This window comes from Panulirus ornatus, chromosome 68 (genome assembly GCF_036320965.1).
Source record: "Panulirus ornatus isolate Po-2019 chromosome 68, ASM3632096v1, whole genome shotgun sequence".
NCBI classification, from domain to species: Eukaryota; Metazoa; Arthropoda; class Malacostraca; order Decapoda; family Palinuridae; genus Panulirus; species Panulirus ornatus.
The window spans coordinates 10366534-10387350 of record NC_092291.1 but is presented as its reverse complement, the minus strand read 5'-3'; the positions used below and the strand labels follow the sequence as shown (position 1 = coordinate 10387350).

Below are 20817 nucleotides of genomic sequence, written 5' to 3'. Positions count from 1 at the left end.
GCCCATGGGACTGTGCAGTGTGTGAACTATGGGTTTTTCATAATACAGATACTGATCTTGATTGTTGGATTTTTAGGTTTTAAATATTCTATTTAGAATATATACAGTATAGAACGTTTGGAAAATGCGATCATCGTACTATCCTAATGCCTTTTTTGCATTTGATTTTAAGAAGTGTAATGTAGACCAAATTTTGAGTTTAGCAATTACATCGAAAATTCTTTTTATTGGGTGCTATTACAACAACATAATAAAGCAAAAGCCTTAGAAGTAAATGAGCACAAAGAGCTGCAGCCATAGATTCAAACTTCGGAAATTCTTATGCCATTTTAACAGGAATTTGGAATGCTTAAGCATTTGAGTTTTCTGTGAGTCTGGACTTATTTTGGATATGTGTTAGCCCCATGGAAGGAACTCCTTGGGCACAAAGGTAAGGTATAGGTATTTAGACTGGAGTTGTAGTACCATTTAACAGTTGTAGAATTCTTAGTGGATCTTCATTGTAAGTAGATTTTGATTGATTTAGAGTTTCTGTGCTGTGATTGCAGTGGACCTCTGCAGCGGCTAACCACCCAAGGCTTGGCTGTCTCCAGCACAAAAGGAATGGGAAATAACACCCGCACAGGAGACCAGGTAGTTGAAGGTGGTGGAGAAGGTGGTGTTGCTGAGGATCATGACTTGTTTGAGGAGATGTGTTCTCACCGATGTCAAGGCATAAGTGAATTTGATGAAATGTGGACTGACAAAGAGAAAGAAATTACTTTTAGCCAAGAGCCTGTGCAGACAGAAAAGTAAGTATAAAACATTATCATTATTCCTGTATGATAGTTTTCAAAGGCTTCCCAGTGAATAAGCAACCCAGAACTTTGCTAACCTCCACAGTATTAGTTTAAGATTTAGGGAACTGTGTGAAAGTTGGAGTAATAACTTAATAGTTCCTGTTTGCAATTTTTTTTGGTTGGTTGTGTATGTGGCATGATTAATGCTCAAATATCTTCGCACAACATACAGATATGTGGCTTGATTTGTGTACAAAGGTTGTGAACTTCTCACCCCACAGTTCCTAATATTTCTTCTTGTCAAGATATTCCAGTCAGTTATTACAGTGCTCTGTCAAATCTGTTTAAATTTTGTTCCAGAAATGTTTCAGTGAAATAAACATGACCATGACCGAGGAGGTGGTCAGTATGTCAGAGGCATATTCAAAAACAAAAGAAAATTATATGTATACTGTATGTATATTATCTGAATATTGAAGCAAATGAATTACTGTGACTGATGGAAAACTTGTATTGACTGTTTTATATCTCAGGATGTTATTCTCAACATTTCCTATGGAATTCACTAAATCTGATTCATGATTGTAAAATGTAGACACACTTAACCCTGATAGGAGGTCATATGTATTTAATGTTCATGGTGAGGGAAAAAGATGCTTTGTAGATTTGATTTAGGGCTACATTGTTTGTTGAATGGTATCAGTATTGTAACAAAGCATTTTGCAGTGTATTAGCTTGATAATTGTGCCTTTGTATATTGCTACTAACCTAGGGGTGGATGCATCTAGGCTCCACCTATTTATTGCTACTAACCTAGAGCTAGGTGCAACCAGGTCTAACCTGCCAGTGGTTGCACCACAGGTAAAAGGTCACCTTAGGTGGGGCTGTTTTATCGTCAGTGGATGGAGGGGAGTACAGTCCCATCAAGATATTTCTCAGTGCAAAATAGTTTGTCATTTTCTTGCTTCATATCTGCTGGAGCTGCATAGAAGGATTGGGGTTGTATAATTGAATTAACCCATATTTTTAAAGCTTATGAAAAATAATACATACTCTGTGTCACTTTGTACTTTATACATGAGGGTAGGGGAGAGAGAATACCACCCTCATATTCCTTGCTTATAGAAGGTGACTAAAAGAAGTAGGATTGTTGGGGTGGAAACTTGCTTCTCCTTTTATTTCAATTTCAAAAAGTGGGAATAGAAGAGAGCAGAAGAGTTGTGGAGGAAGAGAAAGAATGCATGAAATGGTGTATGTATGGGAGACATGTAAGGACAGGGATAAGTGGAGACTCCCTTGTCATGACCATCCTGTTGATGAAAGTTCCTGTAGGGAATGGGTATCACAAGTATAAATAAACAGATAGATAGGAACGTAAGAAGGAGCCATGTAAGGTTTACTCATCCTTCTGGAAGGCTCAGGCTGGGATGTTCCACATATCATGAAAAGCTCTACATGAAAGTAAATATTGGAGTTCCAGGATCAAAGGATAAAGTCTCAAGGGGACTTGAACAAGGGGGATTAAAACTATACAATTGACATAAATGTTTTACAGAAGTGTTTGCATTTCTTACTTTCAAAACTAATCCATTATCTGAAGTTTAGATTAATCCCTTATCAGAAGCTTTTAGTGTGCCTTAGAGTTTTCAATAATAGTAATTCATTTAAACTCAACAGTGATAAAGAAAAGGAACAAGGGTCCAGCTCAGAAGAAGAAGATGAGGAGGAGTTGTCTGAGTCGGGGCTTATAAGAGCAGGAGAAACGAAGATGGAAGTTGATCAGGATGGTGAGTTATAACAATATTTCATGAATAATGGCAAATCTGTATTTTATTTGGTCATAAGGAGATTTAGATCTTAGATGTTGTTATGTAGCTCTTAAGTGAGCTTATTTGTTTTAATGATTGTCCGAAATGAAGATGATCAGAGAAAAATTAGGTAAAAGTAGGGCTAATAGACAGGCAGAATTTTTTCTTAATTGGGTTAGATAAAAAAACCTGATATGGATATTCCATTGATGATGTGATGCATTCTACAGAGGTACACCAAGGATTGAAGATAGTCACACTTGTATGCAGATGATTTGTATTGCTTTATGAATGGAAGAGAGAAATGAAGAGTGTAGGAATAAGATTTAATGACAAATCCTGTATATGTAACGGAGGATTTGATTAAGTATAAGAGAGTAGTTGATTTTGTTTGATAAATTTTTCAGCACTGTGAGCAGATGTTATTAACTTGCATAGTAGGATGCCAGTGATGTCAATCAACACATGTAACATGTTTTAGGCTATAAAAGAAAGACCCATCATTGGATGAAAAGCTGATGTTTTTGCACTTCATTTGGATAAAGAAAGGCTTCTTGTCACGGATAAACATACATTCAATTAATCTGAATAGAGATGAAAGCTGAAAGCAAGTTGGAGGGGGGAGACATTATCCATGTCTGGAATACCAGTTTTCTCACCAGAATTGCCTCAGAGTGGATTCTTGATCCATGGATTGGAAGAAGAGAGTCTTAGAAGATGGGATATATGCTTGTTCAAATGCAACTATAGCCTTTGCTACATTCTTAGGAGAGATAGAAGCATCTCCTAAGGAAATACAGTAATTGACTCAAGGAAAGTAGAGAAAGAATATTCACAAGTAAGAGTTAGCAAGGTAGCGCAAGGAAACAGACAAAAGAATGGCCCAACCTACCCACATACACATGTATATACATACACTTCCACACACACACATATACATACCTATACATCTCAACGTATACATATATATACACACACAGACATATACATATATACACTTGAACATAATTAACAGTGTCTGCCCTTATTCATTCCCGTCGCCACCACACCACACATGAAATGACAACCCCCTCCCCCTGCATGTGCGCGAGGTAGCACTAGGAAAAGACAACAAAGGCCACATTCATTCACACTCAGTCTCTAGCTGTCATGTATAATGCACTGAAACCACAGCTACCTTTCCACATCCAGGCATTTATGGATCTGAAGAAGGCATATGATAGAGTTGATAGAGATGCTCTTGGAAGGTATTAAGAATATATGGTGTGGGAGGCAAGTTGTTAGAAGCAGTGAAAAGTTTCTATCGAGGATGTAAGGCATGTGTACGAGTAGGAAGAGAGGAAAGTGATTGGTTCTCAATGAATGTCGGTTTCTGGAAGGGATGCATGATGTCTTATGGTTGTTTAATTTGCTTATAGATGGGGTTGTTAGGGAGGTGAATGCAAGAGTTTTGGAAAGAGGGGCAATATGCAGTCTGTTGTGGATGAGAGAGCTTGTGAAGTGAGTCAGTTGTCGTTCGCTGACGATACAGCGGTGGTGGCTGATTTGGGTGAGAAACTGTGGAATTATTAATGCATTAAATTTAAGATTTTGGAGATTTTTGATACCTTACATCATATGTACAAATAATTCTTTAATTCTTGATAAGTTGAACCCTTACATCATGTGTATCAATAATTCTTTTATCCTCATAAGTTGGGTTGGTCCATTACATCATGTGTAAGAATCATTCTTTTATTCTTCATAAGATGGGCATTTTCTAATTCACAGACTGGGCAGAAGTTTTTGACAAGCGATGTGGTGTTGGTAAGAGCTGCAACAGAAATGAGCCCATTAACCCCTGGCAGTCAGCACCCATGGCAGATACTTCAGACAACAGTGGTTGGGCAGACTTTGGTGCCAATGCATTTGGAAGTGCTCCCAGTGTGGATGCATTTGGGCAGACCTGTAAAGTTGATAAAGAGACCTTTTCTGCTGACTTCTCCAGTGTTTTTGGTACTGCTGTGGGTCAGCAAGATAGCTCAAATTCTGTTTTTGGTGAAACTACATCCAACCAAGAGGCCTTCAAAGCAGATTTCTCTAATGTTAATTTTGATTCGGCTTTTGAAACTAACTGTGATGACCAGAAGAACACTGTTACTTCTACAGGTGACCCTCAAAATAGGTTAGTGTGAGATTTTGCTACTTCTAAAAAAGTACACAGCATTTTTCCTTTTCATAATTAGATAACATTAACTGCATGCATTTCTTAGTCCTGTTGTAAGATTAACATTAATAACCCTTCAGAGTTGTTTGCATCTGAGCATGGAATAAAAGTTTGTGTACAGTACCAGTGTTTTCTGTGTGGTTCATATTCATTATGTTATTTTAGTTGTGACTTCAGAAGAATATTAGGAAAATTATCAGATCAAATCTACAGGATAAGGTTGTAGGATGTTGACAGAGAGAATGGCAATAGGAATTAGCATTTAGAAGCTGTAGATTTCAGTGGCATATTGTGTAAAGATTAAGAGGATTGATTGTTAGCTCCAAGGTGATCTTTATGGATGTGGTAAATACATGAGAAGGGATTTGGAATGAAGATTTACTGAAAGGTAAATTACAGCTTAATGCCCCTTTTTTGTCATAGAAATTTGTTCTGCTGATTTAAAGGACTAGGGAGTGGAATTGAGGTGATCTATGAAGAATGACTTACTTCACACTTGCAAATGAGACATATATTGTACTTGAAAGGAGATTGATACATTATCTGAAGATTATGGGTGTGTATTTAATGTGATAAGAATATGTACATTTGGTTGAGGAAAATTGTATAATATTAAATGAATTTTTCTCTAGGGATGGTTGTCTCATAAACTATTGAGAAAATCTATGATCTCTAGGGAGGTTGCAGCCTCCAACATCCCCTCTCCATTCTGCTTCACAAACTACCCAAACAGCAGTGGCAGCACTAGCTTGTTCTGGAACACTTGTCCAATCAAGCTGATGATGATGTAATCCTGCTGGATACATAGCCATGCAGGTTGACCACCTAGTAATTCTCCAGTTTCCAAGCATGTTGGCCCTATCAGACATTTTTGTCCTTTCAGATTGTGTCTGGGACTGTCTAGGCAGTATTATGTAATTTGGCAAGGTGGATATACTTAATGAGTGGATGTTTTTTAAAAAACCCTGAAATCTTTTATTAGTTTTCCCAGGTTGTTTATTTTTTGGCTGGTCTATGTCTTAAAACTTGGGTCTTCAGCCATTTCCAAGGATGATTAATAGACAACCATTTCTAAGATGAGTATTATTTGTTTCATATATATGTATATATATGGGGATAGGGGAGAAAGAATACTTCCCATGTATTCCCTGCGTGTCGTACAAGGCGACTAAATGGGGAGGGAGTGGGGGGCTGGAAATCCTCCCCTCTCGTTTTTTTTTTTTAATTTTCCAAAAGAAGGAACAGAGAAGGGGGCCAGGTGAGGATATTCCCTCAAAGGCCCAGTCCTCTGTTCTTAATGCTACCTCGCTAACGCGGGAAATAGCGAATAGTTTGAAAGAAAGATATATGTATGTGGATGTGCTGGAAATGAGATGTTTGAGGACAATGTGTGGTGTGAGGTGGTTTGACCGAGTAAGTAATGTAAGGGTAAGAGAGATGTGTGGAAATAAAAAGAGCATGGTTGAGAGAGCAGAAGAGGGTGTTTTGAAATGGTTTGGGCACATGGAGAGAATGAGTGAGGAAAGATTGACCAAGAGGATATGTGTGTCGGAGGTGGAGGGAACGAGGAGAAGTGGGAGACCAAATTGGAGGTGGAAAGATGGAGTGAAAAAGATTTTGAGTGATCGGGGCCGGAACATGCAGGAGGGTGAAAGGCGGGCAAGAAATAGAGTGAATTGGATCGATGTGGTATACCGGGGTTGACGTGCTGTCAGTGGATTGAATCAGGGCATGTGAAGCGTCTGGGGTAAACCATGGAAAGCTGTGTGGGGCCTGGATGTGGAAAGGCAGCTGTGGTTTCGGGCATTATTGCATGACAGCTAGAGACTGAGTGTGAACGAATGATGCCTTTGTCGTCTTTTCCTAGCGCTACCCCGCACACATGAGGGGGGGGAGGGGGATGGTATTCCATGTGTGGCGAGGTGGCGGTGGGAATGAATAAAGGCAGACAGTGTGAATTGTGTGCATGGGTATATATGTATGTGTCTGTGTGTGTATATATATGTGTACATTGAGATGTATAGGTATGTATAGTTGCGCGTGTGGACGTGTGTGTATATACATGTGTATGGGGGTAGGTTGGGCCATTTCTTTCGTCTGTTTCCTTGCGCTACCTCGCAAACGCGAGAGACAGCGACAAAGCAAATATAATATGTATATATTCGCCATTTCCCATGTTAGCCATGTAGCGTTAAGAACAGAGGACTGAGCCTTTGAGGGAATATCCTCACTTGGCCCCCTTCTCTGTTCCTTGTTTTGGAAAATTAAAAACGAAAGGGGAGGATTTCCAGCCCCCCGCTCCCTCCCCTCTTAGTCCAACATATACATACACAGACATATATACACATGCACATATTCATACTTGCCTTCATCCATTCCTGTCGCTACCCGCCATACAGGAAATAGCATCCCCCCATCCCCCTTCAGCAAGGTTGTGCATATACATACATATACCAGTATACATATACATATTAATATATATAGACATATACACATGTACATATTGATGCTTGCTTTCATCCATTCCTGTCACTACCCCACCCCACAGGAAACAGCATTGCTACCCCTACTTCAGCAAAATAGTGCCAGGAAAAACAGACAAAAAAAAGGCCACATTCGATCACACTCAGTCTTTAGCTATTGTGTATTAAGAGCCTTGACAAAGGCCCAGGGTAACACGAGGACTATTTCATTACCATTTCTCAAGTTTTCCATTCATATTTTGATTAGCCTTTGCCTTTTGGTGGATGTACCTATGTATGCATGTATAGATATGATGTTTCACTCACAACATGACTAACCCTTTCAGTTACCCCTAGATCGCCATGGTGGAGGGAGGTCGCATGAATTCTTTGGGAGATTCCCTAGTATATGTATATATATTTTCAAGTTTCCCACTTATGTTTGAATTGGCTAGTGCTTTCTTGAGGTATATGTAGATGTCACTTACCATCTGCAGTTTTCATTAACCAGCAGAGAAAGTCCAAAGCCTCTTAAATACCCATAAATGTATGGGACTGGCACATGTCATGCTTTCCACAGTTGGGCCCCACCAGCTAATCCATAATGTAAAAGGACATGATTCTGTTTGATTTGGCCTTATTTGAATGTAATTGTAAGGCCAATTATAAATATAATGTTAGAAGTCTTAGTTTCCAAGCAAAATGAAGGGAAATGAGAGTGAAGGATGACACAATGGGTTGAAGGGTTTAGAAATGGTAGTGATACACCAAGATTTAAGTACAGTTTCTTGCCAGAGCTTAAATTTCTTTGACAAGTTGGGTTTAGATGGTGGTGGTTGTGTGAATACCTCATACTAGTTTCCCATAATATTTCAGATTTTACTAGTTCTACTCATCTATTGGAAACATTTTTCCTGGTCATTACATAAAGGTTGGGATAGTTCTGTAAAGCCATGAAGGATGAATGACAGTATGGTTAGGGTTATAGGAAGAGGTAAACTGCAGAAGAGAGCAATATATGCAATGGGTGAATTTTTTTTTAAGGTCAAGAAGCACATCAAATGAGGATGTTAGTGTAAAAATTCTTAATCATGTGAAGTAGAGAAAGAATGATTTTGATGGTGGCTCAGTGAATGGAGTCATTAATCATGCTTGATTAATTCATATAAAATGCAGAGTGAAAAATTTAGAGGCACTTTAGTTAGGAAGACTTTGCTTACTCTTGCACATTGAACATCAATTGAGGGTGTGTGTGAGTAAACTTCAGGACTTTATGCCCTTGATATACCTTGTATAAATGGGAAAGATGTTAAAGATAGCACCTTGGCAGTGAAATTATCATTAAAAGCTTTTTCATATCTTTATTCTCATTTATTTTTTTTGATTTACTTCTTAGTGCCCATTTCATTAGTTCCATAGGTCTTTCATGGAATGGCAAGATCTTTTCTGTTGCTCTGTTTTATGCTTATGTTAAAATGGGGTTTTGTATCAGTCATCCTGTTTAAAGTAGGAAGTAGTCATGAGTTTGAAATGCTTCAGACTGATTTATTGCAATTCCAGGTCTTTTAAGATTCATTTACTGTATTTCCATTAGAAAATTAGATGGAATTTACTTGTATTTCAAGTATGTTTCCATGCAATAGATTTAAATTGAGGGATATTTTATGGATGGAAAGTGAGCACTGCTTACAAAATTTAATGCTTCGATTTTTCGCCTTGGAAGTTTGTGTGTTACAGTTCTCTCTTCATTGCATTTGCTTTTTAAACATTTAGTGATCTTCAGTAGACACTATGTGTATGTTTACTTTCTAAATTCATGTAATGGAACATATTCTATTCTTTCAATTCTTTGTGTTGTCAAAACTAGTTTGATTTTTTTTGTAGTTGGTCCTAATGATTTCACACAATGCATGGCTTTGGTATACAGTGAATTGGAAGCAGCAGTGAGTGAGGAAGAGTCACTGAGGGCGAAGAACGAGGATGACTTAGTTGACAATTTCAAGTAAGTAATTACATCTGAACTTTTTTAACAATTATCACAAAAACTATCACAATTTTTGTAAGGAAACATATAAGCAGTCTCTTGTACAAGACTTTGCTCTGATTTAGATAAGAATATACATCTAAATTGATAATGTAAGTTGATATGAAGTGAACCCATGAATCCAGATATAAAGATAAAGGGTTATATTGATGTAGAAGAAAGTTTTGAGAAGGATATTAGTGTGAATTAATCAGTACAAAATGACATTGATAAAAGACTCACTGGTAAGATGATATGGCCGTGTAGGATGCATAATGGATGATAGCTGAGTGAAGAAGGTACAGAGTGCAAATGAATCAGGATGTAGCACCAAAGTTGACATAATGTGAGTATCTGAATTGCTTACATCTTGTTAAAGCTTGAACCTTCATGATACAAAGTGAGTTCAGCTGTTTGTGCCATGCACCCAAGCAGCACACAGACCCCATACCGTGATGGTCAGACACCCAGGCTACACTGTACACCATGTTAGTTCTATGCCAGTATCCAATGTATGAATATGCATTGATTGTTATTTGTATGATTCTGAACTTAGGTCAGCATATACCATTCCCCACCACATGTAAAAATCCAGCAAGTACCCTTACTAAAATTGCACCCCACAAAATGAAAAGGACGCCTTTGAGTTGAAGGAAAAGATGAAATGTTGGATGAATTTTAGCATGATTTTGACATAGCTGTTTTCTTCACCATTTATTTTACACTGGGTGAATGATATGGCAGATTGTATCTTTGTATTTGTATCTTTTTATTTATATATATTTTTATATATTTTGATAATTCTCTTTTAGGTTCTTGACTCATTCATGCATAAAAGATACATTATATATTAAGAAAAAATAAGGAAAAATGGGTGGTATATTCACAGAGGGGCAAGTGGTTGATCATTTGGTTTGTATTTTCTGTATGCTTTTTCTACCCACTTCTCTTCAGTATGTGCTTACCATATGTAGACTAATGATTATTTACATATTCAGAAAAAATATAAGAAAACTCACATAGCCTTACAAAGGGCCCCAGTTGCTTTACTTTTCCAAAGATTTATCTTAGACTTTGTCATCGACATGGTAAAATGTATCTGTTTATATATCTTTTAACTCGGTTGTCAAGTAGTTTCTTGACTAATTCATGCATTAGAAATGAGTTGCATTTTAAGAGAAATAACAGAAATATGGTAGATGCATTCACTGTGTAGTGAGTAATCAGTCATGTGGTTCACAACATTCAAAATTTACTCAATGAATGATATTATGAACATCAGTTTCTCTGTACTTTTTGTATAAGGTTGTTTTCAGTACGTTCTTACCTAATGCATGAACTAATGATAGTCAACATATTCTGAAAAAATATGATAGTCAACATATTCTGAAAAAATATATGAAAAACTTCTGGAGGTTCCCTTTTATGTAAAACAGACCTCACTTTCTCATAGAAATCTTATAGGTTCATGACAAGTGACCTCTTTCCCCTAAAACAGTGTTACCACACACTTTGGTAAATTTTCCTCTGTAGAAAGTCATCCATGTGTGTTTGTGTGGGTGTAGGTAGATAATGATAGCAAGGTGCTTACATATATATTTATATAACTTACTGCATGAAGAATTGGGATTCCTTGTTTAATTTTGTAATTAGTTTTGGGATGATAACAAGAGTTGGATAACTGTGGTTGTTGCTTTTAAGTCTGCTAATGCACTAAAGTTTACTAATTACTTTTTAGAGACAGAACTAGTAGAAATATATTTAAGTTGTGTCTTGGCATGTAACGTGTAAGAGTGCATTTATGAAAAGAATTTGATAATTTTATTTGCATACCAGTTACATTGTTTAATTTTTCCCTGATGGTGCCACTGCAATTTTTTCACAATATTTCTCTCCTTTGCATTTTGTCCTGCAAGACATGAGAAATACATACCTTTGAATATATGATTCAGGTTCTGTCTAACCCTTGTGTTTAAGCCACTTCTTCACTCACCCTTTTTGGATAACCTCTCTCTCTTCATAGATGCTCAGCCATTATTTAGGTCCACCATGGCTAATCTAAAACTGCCACTGGGCTGATATATTCAGTGCACTTTTACTGGCGTCTCACAGCTCACTTTTCCTTGGGAATGCATCGGTATCAGACATTCTTTGATTGGTATCCATTTTGCAGAACCAGATAAAAGTTTGGGGCTGATCCTTGGCCCACTGCTGATTTGTCTCATACCTTGACCAGTATACTATGATATATTGGGGTACCATGCCACTCCAAGGGGTTGGAATAAAAGTAATCCCTTCTCTAGGCAAATTCTTCATGAAACTGGGAGATTAAAGAGAAAGGATTGTATTCCAGAGCACCTTTGGCCTGGTGTAGAGGCATATATTCCAGAGCACCTTTGGTTTGGTTTATAGGTTTATATTCCAGAGCCCCTTTTGTTTTGGTTTCTGCATCATCATTTGGTTTTCTTAGCAAAATTGATTTGTTTGGATTATGAGACAGGAGCTTAAATGAAAGTGTTCCTGGCCAACATAGTATGTTGAACACCAACTGACTTTCAGTTGGTTCTGCCATTGGAGTTTGTGGCATGGCTCTTTACTAGAGCTCCCACCCTCTGTGATAACCCCTTGTTGCTTGAACCTGGAGCTCATAGTGCACCTCCAGGATCTTACTGGGGAAAGATATCCCATTTTCCCAACAATGAAGAAGTATATTTACAAAAAGAAAATATAGAGAATGTGATAGTGGTTTTTATACATGAGTCATACATGAGACCAAAAAGTCCCTTGCCCCGGACAGTGTGCTAATCATATACCAGGAAGTGTTTATTTATGCTAGCCCTTACAAGTAAATACATACCCTCTTTATCTTTCTATTAGAATATCAGTGTTAGGTAGCCTCCTGCACCCTCATTATGGTGGGATCTTGTCTTTCATTTAATTCACATGAAAAGATAAGTCTGTATCCTTGTTATAGTTGAGGGATAGTGATGAACTTAATTTCCTTCTGTACCATGTCATGACTAAAGGTTCTGGTCTCATGTCACAAATCAGTCATGTCTTTATATACATAGGGTGGAACTCCACCCAAAGAGTTGAGGAAACCCTCTTTCCATCTCTTAGCTTTAATTGATTGAGCTTGCACTTAGGACTCTGCTCTTCATAACCACAATATTTTCTGTGCTATTTTTTTTTCTGTTTCTTTGTCCTAGTTTATTAAGAAAAGAGAAGAGATGGGCTGGTGTCACCGAACCATTAGCTTAATTTGGTGCTGAATTATCGGTGGGAGCTTCACAACAAGGTAGGAAGAGGTCTCAGCAGCTTATTGTTTTGCTTTATGGTCTGCAGTTTCTTCATTAACTTTAGATTTCAGATTTTCTCCCTTACCAGATGAGGCATTTCCAGATCTCTCCCTTTCCAGAAGATCTGGCAGTCCTTTTATGTCTAAGGTTGTCTCATAGCTAAGACCAAAGTTTGTAGAATTGCTAGCTTTGAGTGTTAGCATGAAAGTAGGTGCCTCAAAGTTGATTTTAACACTTTAGCTTGCTTGTTATATATATGACAGACTCATTCCTCAGTTATCTGTTAAACAGATGGGTAGATCTGGTAAGAGTCTGTCATTTAAGGTATGAGTGAAAGAAGGGCAGAGTCCCTACTACTTTAGGAATGACTATCATATAATGCAGGACCTTAGGTTCAGAACTTCAGGTACCTCTGTTAAGAATGTTTCTGGAGCTGACTTTTTCCCAGAACTGACAAAGCAAAGAGAGCTTGCTCTAGTTTGCTAGCAAGCTGTACCAGTCCCCTCGCAGGCTTCTTATAGGCCTCCTTTGATTGAAGGTAAATGAGGCCCTTTTTAATCTTTTGCCAACATTTGCCCCTTAGATCCAGTTTTCCTTGAGAATGATATTTCTGTTTGGGACCATGCCTTACTACTGCAGAGGTCTGCTGATGTTACTTGTCCACCCTTCCTTCCTTCCTTCAAAGGATTTTTCAGGACCCCCTTTAATGAATCGTAAGCCCTTGCCAGGTCCAAATAAGCAATGGGTACATTCTCTTTTTTCTTTTTGCTGGGGGATGTCTTTTCTGACAGATGCTTCATATGATGAGATGGCTTTAGTAGAGTTTGGTTCATTCACAGTTTAGTTTGTTCGGAAAAGAATCAATCCTCCATTTTCCTCACCCTTTGACAGTCAACCCTAGCATGTTTTTGATAGACAACACATGCTGTTGGAAAATTTTACAACTTGGCGATAGAGTCTAGAGAAATATTTTTGTTTGTTGTCAGAATTCTCATTCTGTAATCCTCTCCGTAGAAGATTTTTGCTGTAAGACAAAACCTTGTTAACAAGAGGTCATATGGCTAGTCTTTTTATTTTCTGAAAATTTTTTAAAGCCTCAGAGATGATCAGTGTCTCCTTTGGGGAGAGACAAGGGCTACTCTTTGGCATTTCAGACTACCTCTTTCCCTTTGAGAATTTCCTGACAAATCTTGATGTGTTTAGACACTGTGGACATAGTCTCTTTTTAAGAAAAATTAATTTAAACCTTGCTTTAGCCTTTTCACAATTTTATTTGAAATTGAAGTGTTTTATCCTTTTCACAACCATGTTTGAAAATGAAGATGCTCAATTTTTATGAGGGCTTTCTCCAAAGTGTCTCCTCCGTTCCTATGGCCACCCCTTTTGAGGGAGTTCCAGTTGGGAACAGGTGTCAGAGATATAGATAGATAGTCTCCTCATTCGATGGGAAATTGACCTCTTCCTTTTTATTTTTATCCTTGCTGAGTTAGGTGAAATTTGATGACTTTTTTTTTCAAGTTTACCTCTAAATTTTCCCTACTTTGTGTGAGTGTGCTTTCTTGCTATATGGAATAGACTCCAAAGGGGAAACAAGTAGATTTTGGAAGTTGGAAATACATTTTCTCATTGAGGAGGCATCCCGCCAGCAATTTTTTTTTTTTTTGTTAGTTTTGTCCTGCCCTGGCTTTCCTTTCTTTTTCTTGGAAAACCTTCTCTGTACTATATGTGGCTCCTATGAGTTAGTGCCATGATCAGCAAATTGTAGGCTCTAAGAGGCCAGAAGCAGTAGGCTGGTAGTGTTAGCCCAGTAGTGGTTGCTAATTGGCAGAGAGTAGGCCCAATTTCCAAGTAAGCAGCTTCAAAATCTGAGGTAATTTGAAAAGGGTGGGTAAAACAGACTTACACACTAAAGTATGAAGGTCAGAATGAACCTGACTTATATATTCCAAGATGTATACTGTATTTCTTTTGGTTGGAGTGAAAATGTTTTTAACCTTCGAAATTATTATATTTTTTTCCATGTCCAGATATCCGAGACATGCTTTCAGCTACAATAGATACTCCACTAGTTAGTGAAACACCAAAAAAAGCAAATAAAGATTTTCATATTCTTACAGTTATCTTATGACTTGCCTCATGAGACCCTGACCAGTTACTTGTGGTTCTTGTCGTTTACAAAGACTTTGTAATGTAGATATTTTATTGTAGATTTGCTTATAAGTTTGTGGGTTGGCTATGTAATCTCAAGAATAATCTTACAGTATTGTTGCATGTGTTACTTTTTTGTTAACCATTACTTTACAGTGTTTAGCAAGAGCATATAGTTAACTGTCACTTTACAGTTGTTAGTAAGAGTATATAGTTAATTATAGTCGTCTTATTTTTCATTAGCTTTTGTTATGCTTAGCAATTACACTATTGAGTATGGTGTATTGGTTGTCAGAACTGCATGTTTACAAACTCTGCACATTTGGTTCAGCTTCCTCTCCTCCCGAGGCCTTCTGAAGAACAATGATGAGAGTTCTGGTTGCAGTGAAGCAGGTATGGCAGATCCCATTCTCAGCAAGAGTGAAGCAATATCAGGGGACCAGAGTCTGCAAGATCGAGAGACTGTAGCAGAGACCCAAACACAGAGCTAATATTCCTCTAAGGTATACAGGTCATGTGGTTTTTATTAGCTTATATATAGTTTTCTTTTGTTTAATGTATATCAGCATTGTCAAGGTATGTAGAAGATCAGACATATAGAGCTTATATTCCTGTATGATTTGTTGGTCACATGTTTTGTTATTAACTGTTTTGCTTGGTCTTTGATATGTTTGAACATTTTAAAGGTAGTGGTGGAACATGCATCATTCATTGCCAAGAAAGCGTAGGAAAGGTTCAGAATGGATAGGAGGTGGAAATTTTTCACTGTAACCATCTCATGTATCTACGACTTTGGCAACTTCTATATTAAAGTGGTGCTTACTGATGTCTCTCAGACTGAACTTCATCTTACAAGCATCACCGTCTCTCATTTTTCTTGTTCTTCTACACTTTGTCCTTTTAGGATGACTTCACATGATAATTGAAGTTTTAACATCCCCCCCCTCTCTCTCTCTCAAATCGAAAATTCTTAGTCCATGTGATTTTGATCTTTGAAGAGACTGACAGCATATATTTGTGTAACTGAGAAAATCAGACTATTGAACAGGGGGAACAGCTGATGTTAATGGCAACCCAGTATTCAAGTCATGATCATTCAGGCCCAAATTATTGTAACTAATCAGCTATTTATTGTATATCCCAGAGGGACTCTGGATGCATATCTTAAAGCAAGAACAATATAGCCGTCCATTCAGATAGAACTTTTTTTTCCTGGAGTACTTGCATCACTAGCTTAGATCCATTAGATTGCAGTGAAGCCTTGGATGTGCTAGACTGATTTGTACCATTTTAAGAAATAAAGGATAATGAAGATTTGATTTTTCTTGATTTGATAGTCAAAGCTGTAAAGAAAGCTTTTTAGTCCACGTAAAAGAAATGTATAATACTGTCAATTTCTTTGGTGAACTTTTAAGCTTCGTAAGATTTTCACCTGTCAAAAGATTCATTAAGAGTTATAGGCTTTGTAAGTACCATGAAGATTCAAGCATCTTCTCAGACTTTACTTCCTTTGGTATTCTTTTATTCTGGTGATGATAATGAAACTAGTATCTCTGAGGAGTATGATATATACAAAGTACACAAAGACAATAGTCAAGGTAACCTCGAATTGCTTTCATGGCATTTGAACTTTGAAGCATTCCTGAAAGCTTTCATTGCTTCACAAGGTTTGCCTTCTGAAGCAGATCTAATATCCACTGTACACTCTGTATGCTGGATATTCTGTAAATTCTAAAATGGTTTAGTTTTACAGTTAACCGAAACAAAATATTTGAAATAACATGCTTTGTACCCTCTTACCCTTTGGCCATGAATTATGACTCATTGTGATGCATGATATTCCTTTGCACTCTGAAATATGATTAAAGTCCACAGTTGTCAAGAAAAAAATACTTTTACGTCATACTTAAAATGGTGACAGTCAGGAACAGAAGCTGCTTTATGTATTATTCTTGAGCTAAGGCTACACATTCATTCTTGGTGTTAAGTTAAAACCTTCTGCTTGAACATCCTCAAGGGTGGGGTTTATCTGCTGGATATTTTTTCTTAACCTAAACCTAGTAAGAGAGATTATGATTTTTTATTCATTTATAATTACTTATCTGTGTCGTATCTTGTGTCTCTGATGCATGTTCCCCCTTGATGGAAGTTCCCAGAGGGAATGGGTATCGTATCAGAGTTATATATAGATAGGAAACAGTGCTAGACATGACAAGATAGAGCTAACCAATGCTGGTCTGCATAGCCTGTATCCTTTCATCTCCTAAACAGATTTAATTTTGGTGCCTGCTGGACAGAGAAACATGAAGCATGGTGCTACCATCTTGTGGAATGTCAAAAGTAATGAATCTTTGTGTACAGAGTCAAATAGTAGGGGCCACACTGCTTTAATCTTTCAGGCATATGATAAATGCAAAGTCTATAATGCTTAGATATGATAAAATTTTGAATAACAAAAGATTTTTCTGATACTAGAAATGCCAAAATAAGGTACACATTCTGGACAAATTAATCTTGGTGTGTGTTGGCAAAGCAAAAATTGCTTCTGTCATGTGGACTGTCAGCACAAAGAAATGTTAGACACAGCAAGGTAAGGTTACATACTGCTGATCCATGTACCCCATACCTTTACATATTTTAGACAAATTTGTTCTTGTTTGCTGGCTAGAGGAGCCTGAAGTAAGATAGTGCCATATTGTTGACTGGCTACATGATGAAACATTGTATATACATTCAGAAAGTGTATAATAATTGGTTGTGTGGGGGTCACTTGCATATTGCTTTTAATGCTCATCATGAATTTATTATCAGTGTCAAGATGCAACACGAGTAGTAAAGTAATTAACTGATTTGTTGTGTAGCAGCCATTCTGCTATTATTTTTCAGTCTTATCATAAATTTTCAGTCAAAGTTGAAATTAAGTCCTGACATTTGAGCAGCTTTACTCTCAGCTTACCATGTTTAGGCTGAGTGTCTCATTATTCAAAACTGATTACCAGGCCATCCATTGCCTCATAAATTTTTGATGTAACAATATGTTTTAAGATAGCTAAGAAATTCATTATATTAATATGTTAGAGATTAGAATGTTCCTAATTGCTGTTTTATATTTTGTCAGGCTGAGGAGTGGAAGGATCAGCTGCATGAGGATGTAGAATAATTACCTACATGCAACAGCTCAGGATTTACATGCCTGATATGTACTTCCAGTTAAAACTGCTCTAACCTCATAGAAACTCTCCCATGGAATTGCCTTTAGTTTTTGTATTTATTGTGATGAATGTTGTCGTACCACAAAGTAACAAACTGTTTTCTTCTTTGAGTCTTTTCAGTGGGCTTAGTGAAATGTGTTATCCCTGCTGCTGTACAAGATGAAATTCTAATTTATACAGTGTAAGAAATAAATAAATGAGGGATGCTAAGATTCATTTCACTGAGCCACAGTTTTTAGATGTATTATGCATTTCAGAGGAATGTGCCTGGACAAGTTGCACATGAAATGGAAGACTGCTTTCCTTTTCATGTAATGGTAACTTGCCACATTATATTTGTTTACACGTTTTATCCAAAACAGTGCTGCTCATGAAACAAATGTAGTTACTCTTATATTGGTTTTTAATAACTAGTAATTATACAAGTCTGGAACTGGATCAAAACGAATTATACACGTCCACTCTAGTGATACAATTCCTAATCTTGTTTTTAACAGTAAACTTCATAGTGATTGCCAGAAATGTATGAAATAAAGCAACTGCCCCAATATTAAGTTACTGGGATGAATTTGATATTCCTGCTAATGAATGAGGGTTAAGACATGATATGTATGATTTTTGTATTGGCCAAACACCTGTTTCCAATTTCGAGTGAATGAGGCTGTTCTGTGGGATGTATGTTGGATGTTCAGGAGTTATACTCTTGGTCATAGTCACCTGAGTGTCAACTGCTTTATAGCATGAGGATTTTTTTATTGGATTTTGTTTATGGTATTAAGCTTTACATGTCACTATATATTTTGTCATATATTTTTAAATAACTGTATTCTCAGTAGTGATACTCGACTTAGGAAATTGAGGACCAGTTTCTTAAATTCCCTGTATGGCCTCAGATTTGAAATGTTAAGGCTAGTGTATGGGTGAAAGAAAAAACTATGAATGTAGGATGACAGATGGTAGTTAAGTGACCAGCCTCAACAAGTTTTATACTAATACACATTTTTGAAATGTACTTGGCTACTTGAAATTATCATTATTAGCAGTTATATACTTCCAAGGGGCTTTTGATTTCAATACAATCTTTTATTTACTAATCTTCATGCAGAAGCTTTCCCTTGAGTCATAAATGAGCTGTTTATCATTCCATTATGGAGTTATCAAAAGGTGAAGTATTTGGAGATACAGTAGTTTTACAATTTCATAAAGTAGGCTCTAGGTTATTGTGTTCTAAGTTTTAGTGCTCTACAAATGAAGGTGGCAATAAATGTTTGATTTTAAGTGTGTGAGCTCACAAAAAAAAGAGAAATAAAGATGCAGGACTCTCTCCCAACCCCATCTTGAATATTCTTCAGCATTCTAAAGAAAATTTATTTAGCTATTTTGAAGAGCTGAATTGCAAGATGCAGAAAATTTGGTCATTATCAAGAAAATTTGACATCTAACTGGTCCAGTCAGAAGTGCAGCTCTGAGAACATAAGTTCAGTGGCAGATCCTGGAAATGCTGGGATTATCATTCCACCATAAAAAGTGATAAAAAGACCACATTTTTTTATTATGATTATTATTTTTAGTGATGAAGTTGTCTTCTTTCATTAGTATGTGGTATGACCTTATTCTTAGCTATTAAGTCTTCATAACCTTAACATACAACTAATTGAAACCCCTTTTTGAATATCCTAGATCTGCCCCTAAAGAGCTTATTGTTGGCTGAATTGTTGGTTTGCACAACCACAGTCTGTGATTGACAATGAATGCCCAGTGTAGCATGTGTCTCTCTCTGTAGATATTACAACAAATTTTGATTTGGTGCTACTGTTTATTTATTAATAGATAAAGATGTGAAATGTCATTCTGCATATGTAGGACTTTGAGTAGGCTCTTTTTCCTTTCTATTAATAGGAAAATTATCTTAAAAGTACCTTTATGGGTTCATAGACTGAATAAACAAAAAAAATTATATTGTATTCACAGTACAGCTGTCCCAACCAGTCCCCTGATTCCCCCTTTCCCTCCCTCTTCTGACTGTGATGAAAAACACAGTTCTTAGGTTAATTAAAGTCATTAGGACAGCACTCTTCCCTGTGTGAAGGAAGACTATAATTGTTCCTAGATATTAACCTTTACCAGGTTGACACTTATTATCCATACTAGATTACTCAAGAGTCATTCTCCACAGTGCATTTGTGTACGGACAGGTGAGTGATTCAACCTCTAAGTGAATATGCAATAGCACTATTGGCCATGACCTCTTCATTTCCATAATGACAACTATTCAAATCTTGTTATAAATGCTTTGGTGCCAGTGTCCATTATTAAAGTGTGCATGATGTGATGAGTTGGTGAGAATGGCATTCCAGTGTATCATTACCAGTAAGCCCTTAGTCTGGTACTGTGAACTCTCATTACAGAAATCGAGTGTTGACAGGGGAAGGTAATGCGAGATAGGTTACATGAGCTTTTATCATATCACTCATTGAATGATAATGTGATTATCTTCATGTCAGAGTGGAAATGGAGTCCTTATTACTGGTATGATTTTTACAATAACATTCTTACTGAAAGTGCTTTTGTTTGTATGGAAAAAATGTTGGCATTGAATGTAATACTCATGCCATGTATGATCCTAGAAAATCCATTATGAAGCTGTACATAAAGGATACCTTTAATTTGTGTTGGCTGTTTTCTTTATTCCATGATTGTCTTTGTCCTTGGCAAGTGACACAAGTAACTTAAGGTAATGTATATTACTTTTGTTTCATAGTATTATTGCATTATTCCATTTTCTTGTATGGTATGCTAATTGTTCAGCATGTATTGAAAGCATTGGAGGGAATTTGTTTTCTTATGTTTTAGATATCATTAGAAGTAGACAAAATATGA

The 20817-nt window shown here is 36.9% G+C and overlaps 1 protein-coding gene across 11 annotated transcripts in view; it reads left to right on the top strand.

Moving 5' to 3' along the window:
• Positions 1–20608, top strand: part of LOC139747243 (serine/threonine-protein phosphatase 6 regulatory subunit 3-like) — an 89222-nt gene extending 68614 nt beyond the window's left edge. For 6 of the 11 annotated variants that reach the window (XM_071659305.1, XM_071659304.1, XM_071659299.1 and 3 more), the window contains 6 exons: positions 549–791; positions 2457–2566; positions 4358–4751; positions 9183–9257; positions 15057–15228; positions 17844–20608. In XM_071659305.1, coding sequence (XP_071515406.1) covers positions 549–791; positions 2457–2566; positions 4358–4751; positions 9183–9257; positions 15057–15216 — 982 coding nt within the window. In that variant the 3' untranslated portion in view covers positions 15217–15228; positions 17844–20608. The remainder of the gene's footprint in view (positions 1–548; positions 792–2456; positions 2567–4357; positions 4752–9182; positions 9258–15056; positions 15229–17843) is intronic. The other 5 variants (XM_071659302.1, XM_071659306.1, XM_071659307.1 and 2 more) reach the window with 2 other exon arrangements.
• Positions 20609–20817: the final 209 nt, after the last annotated feature.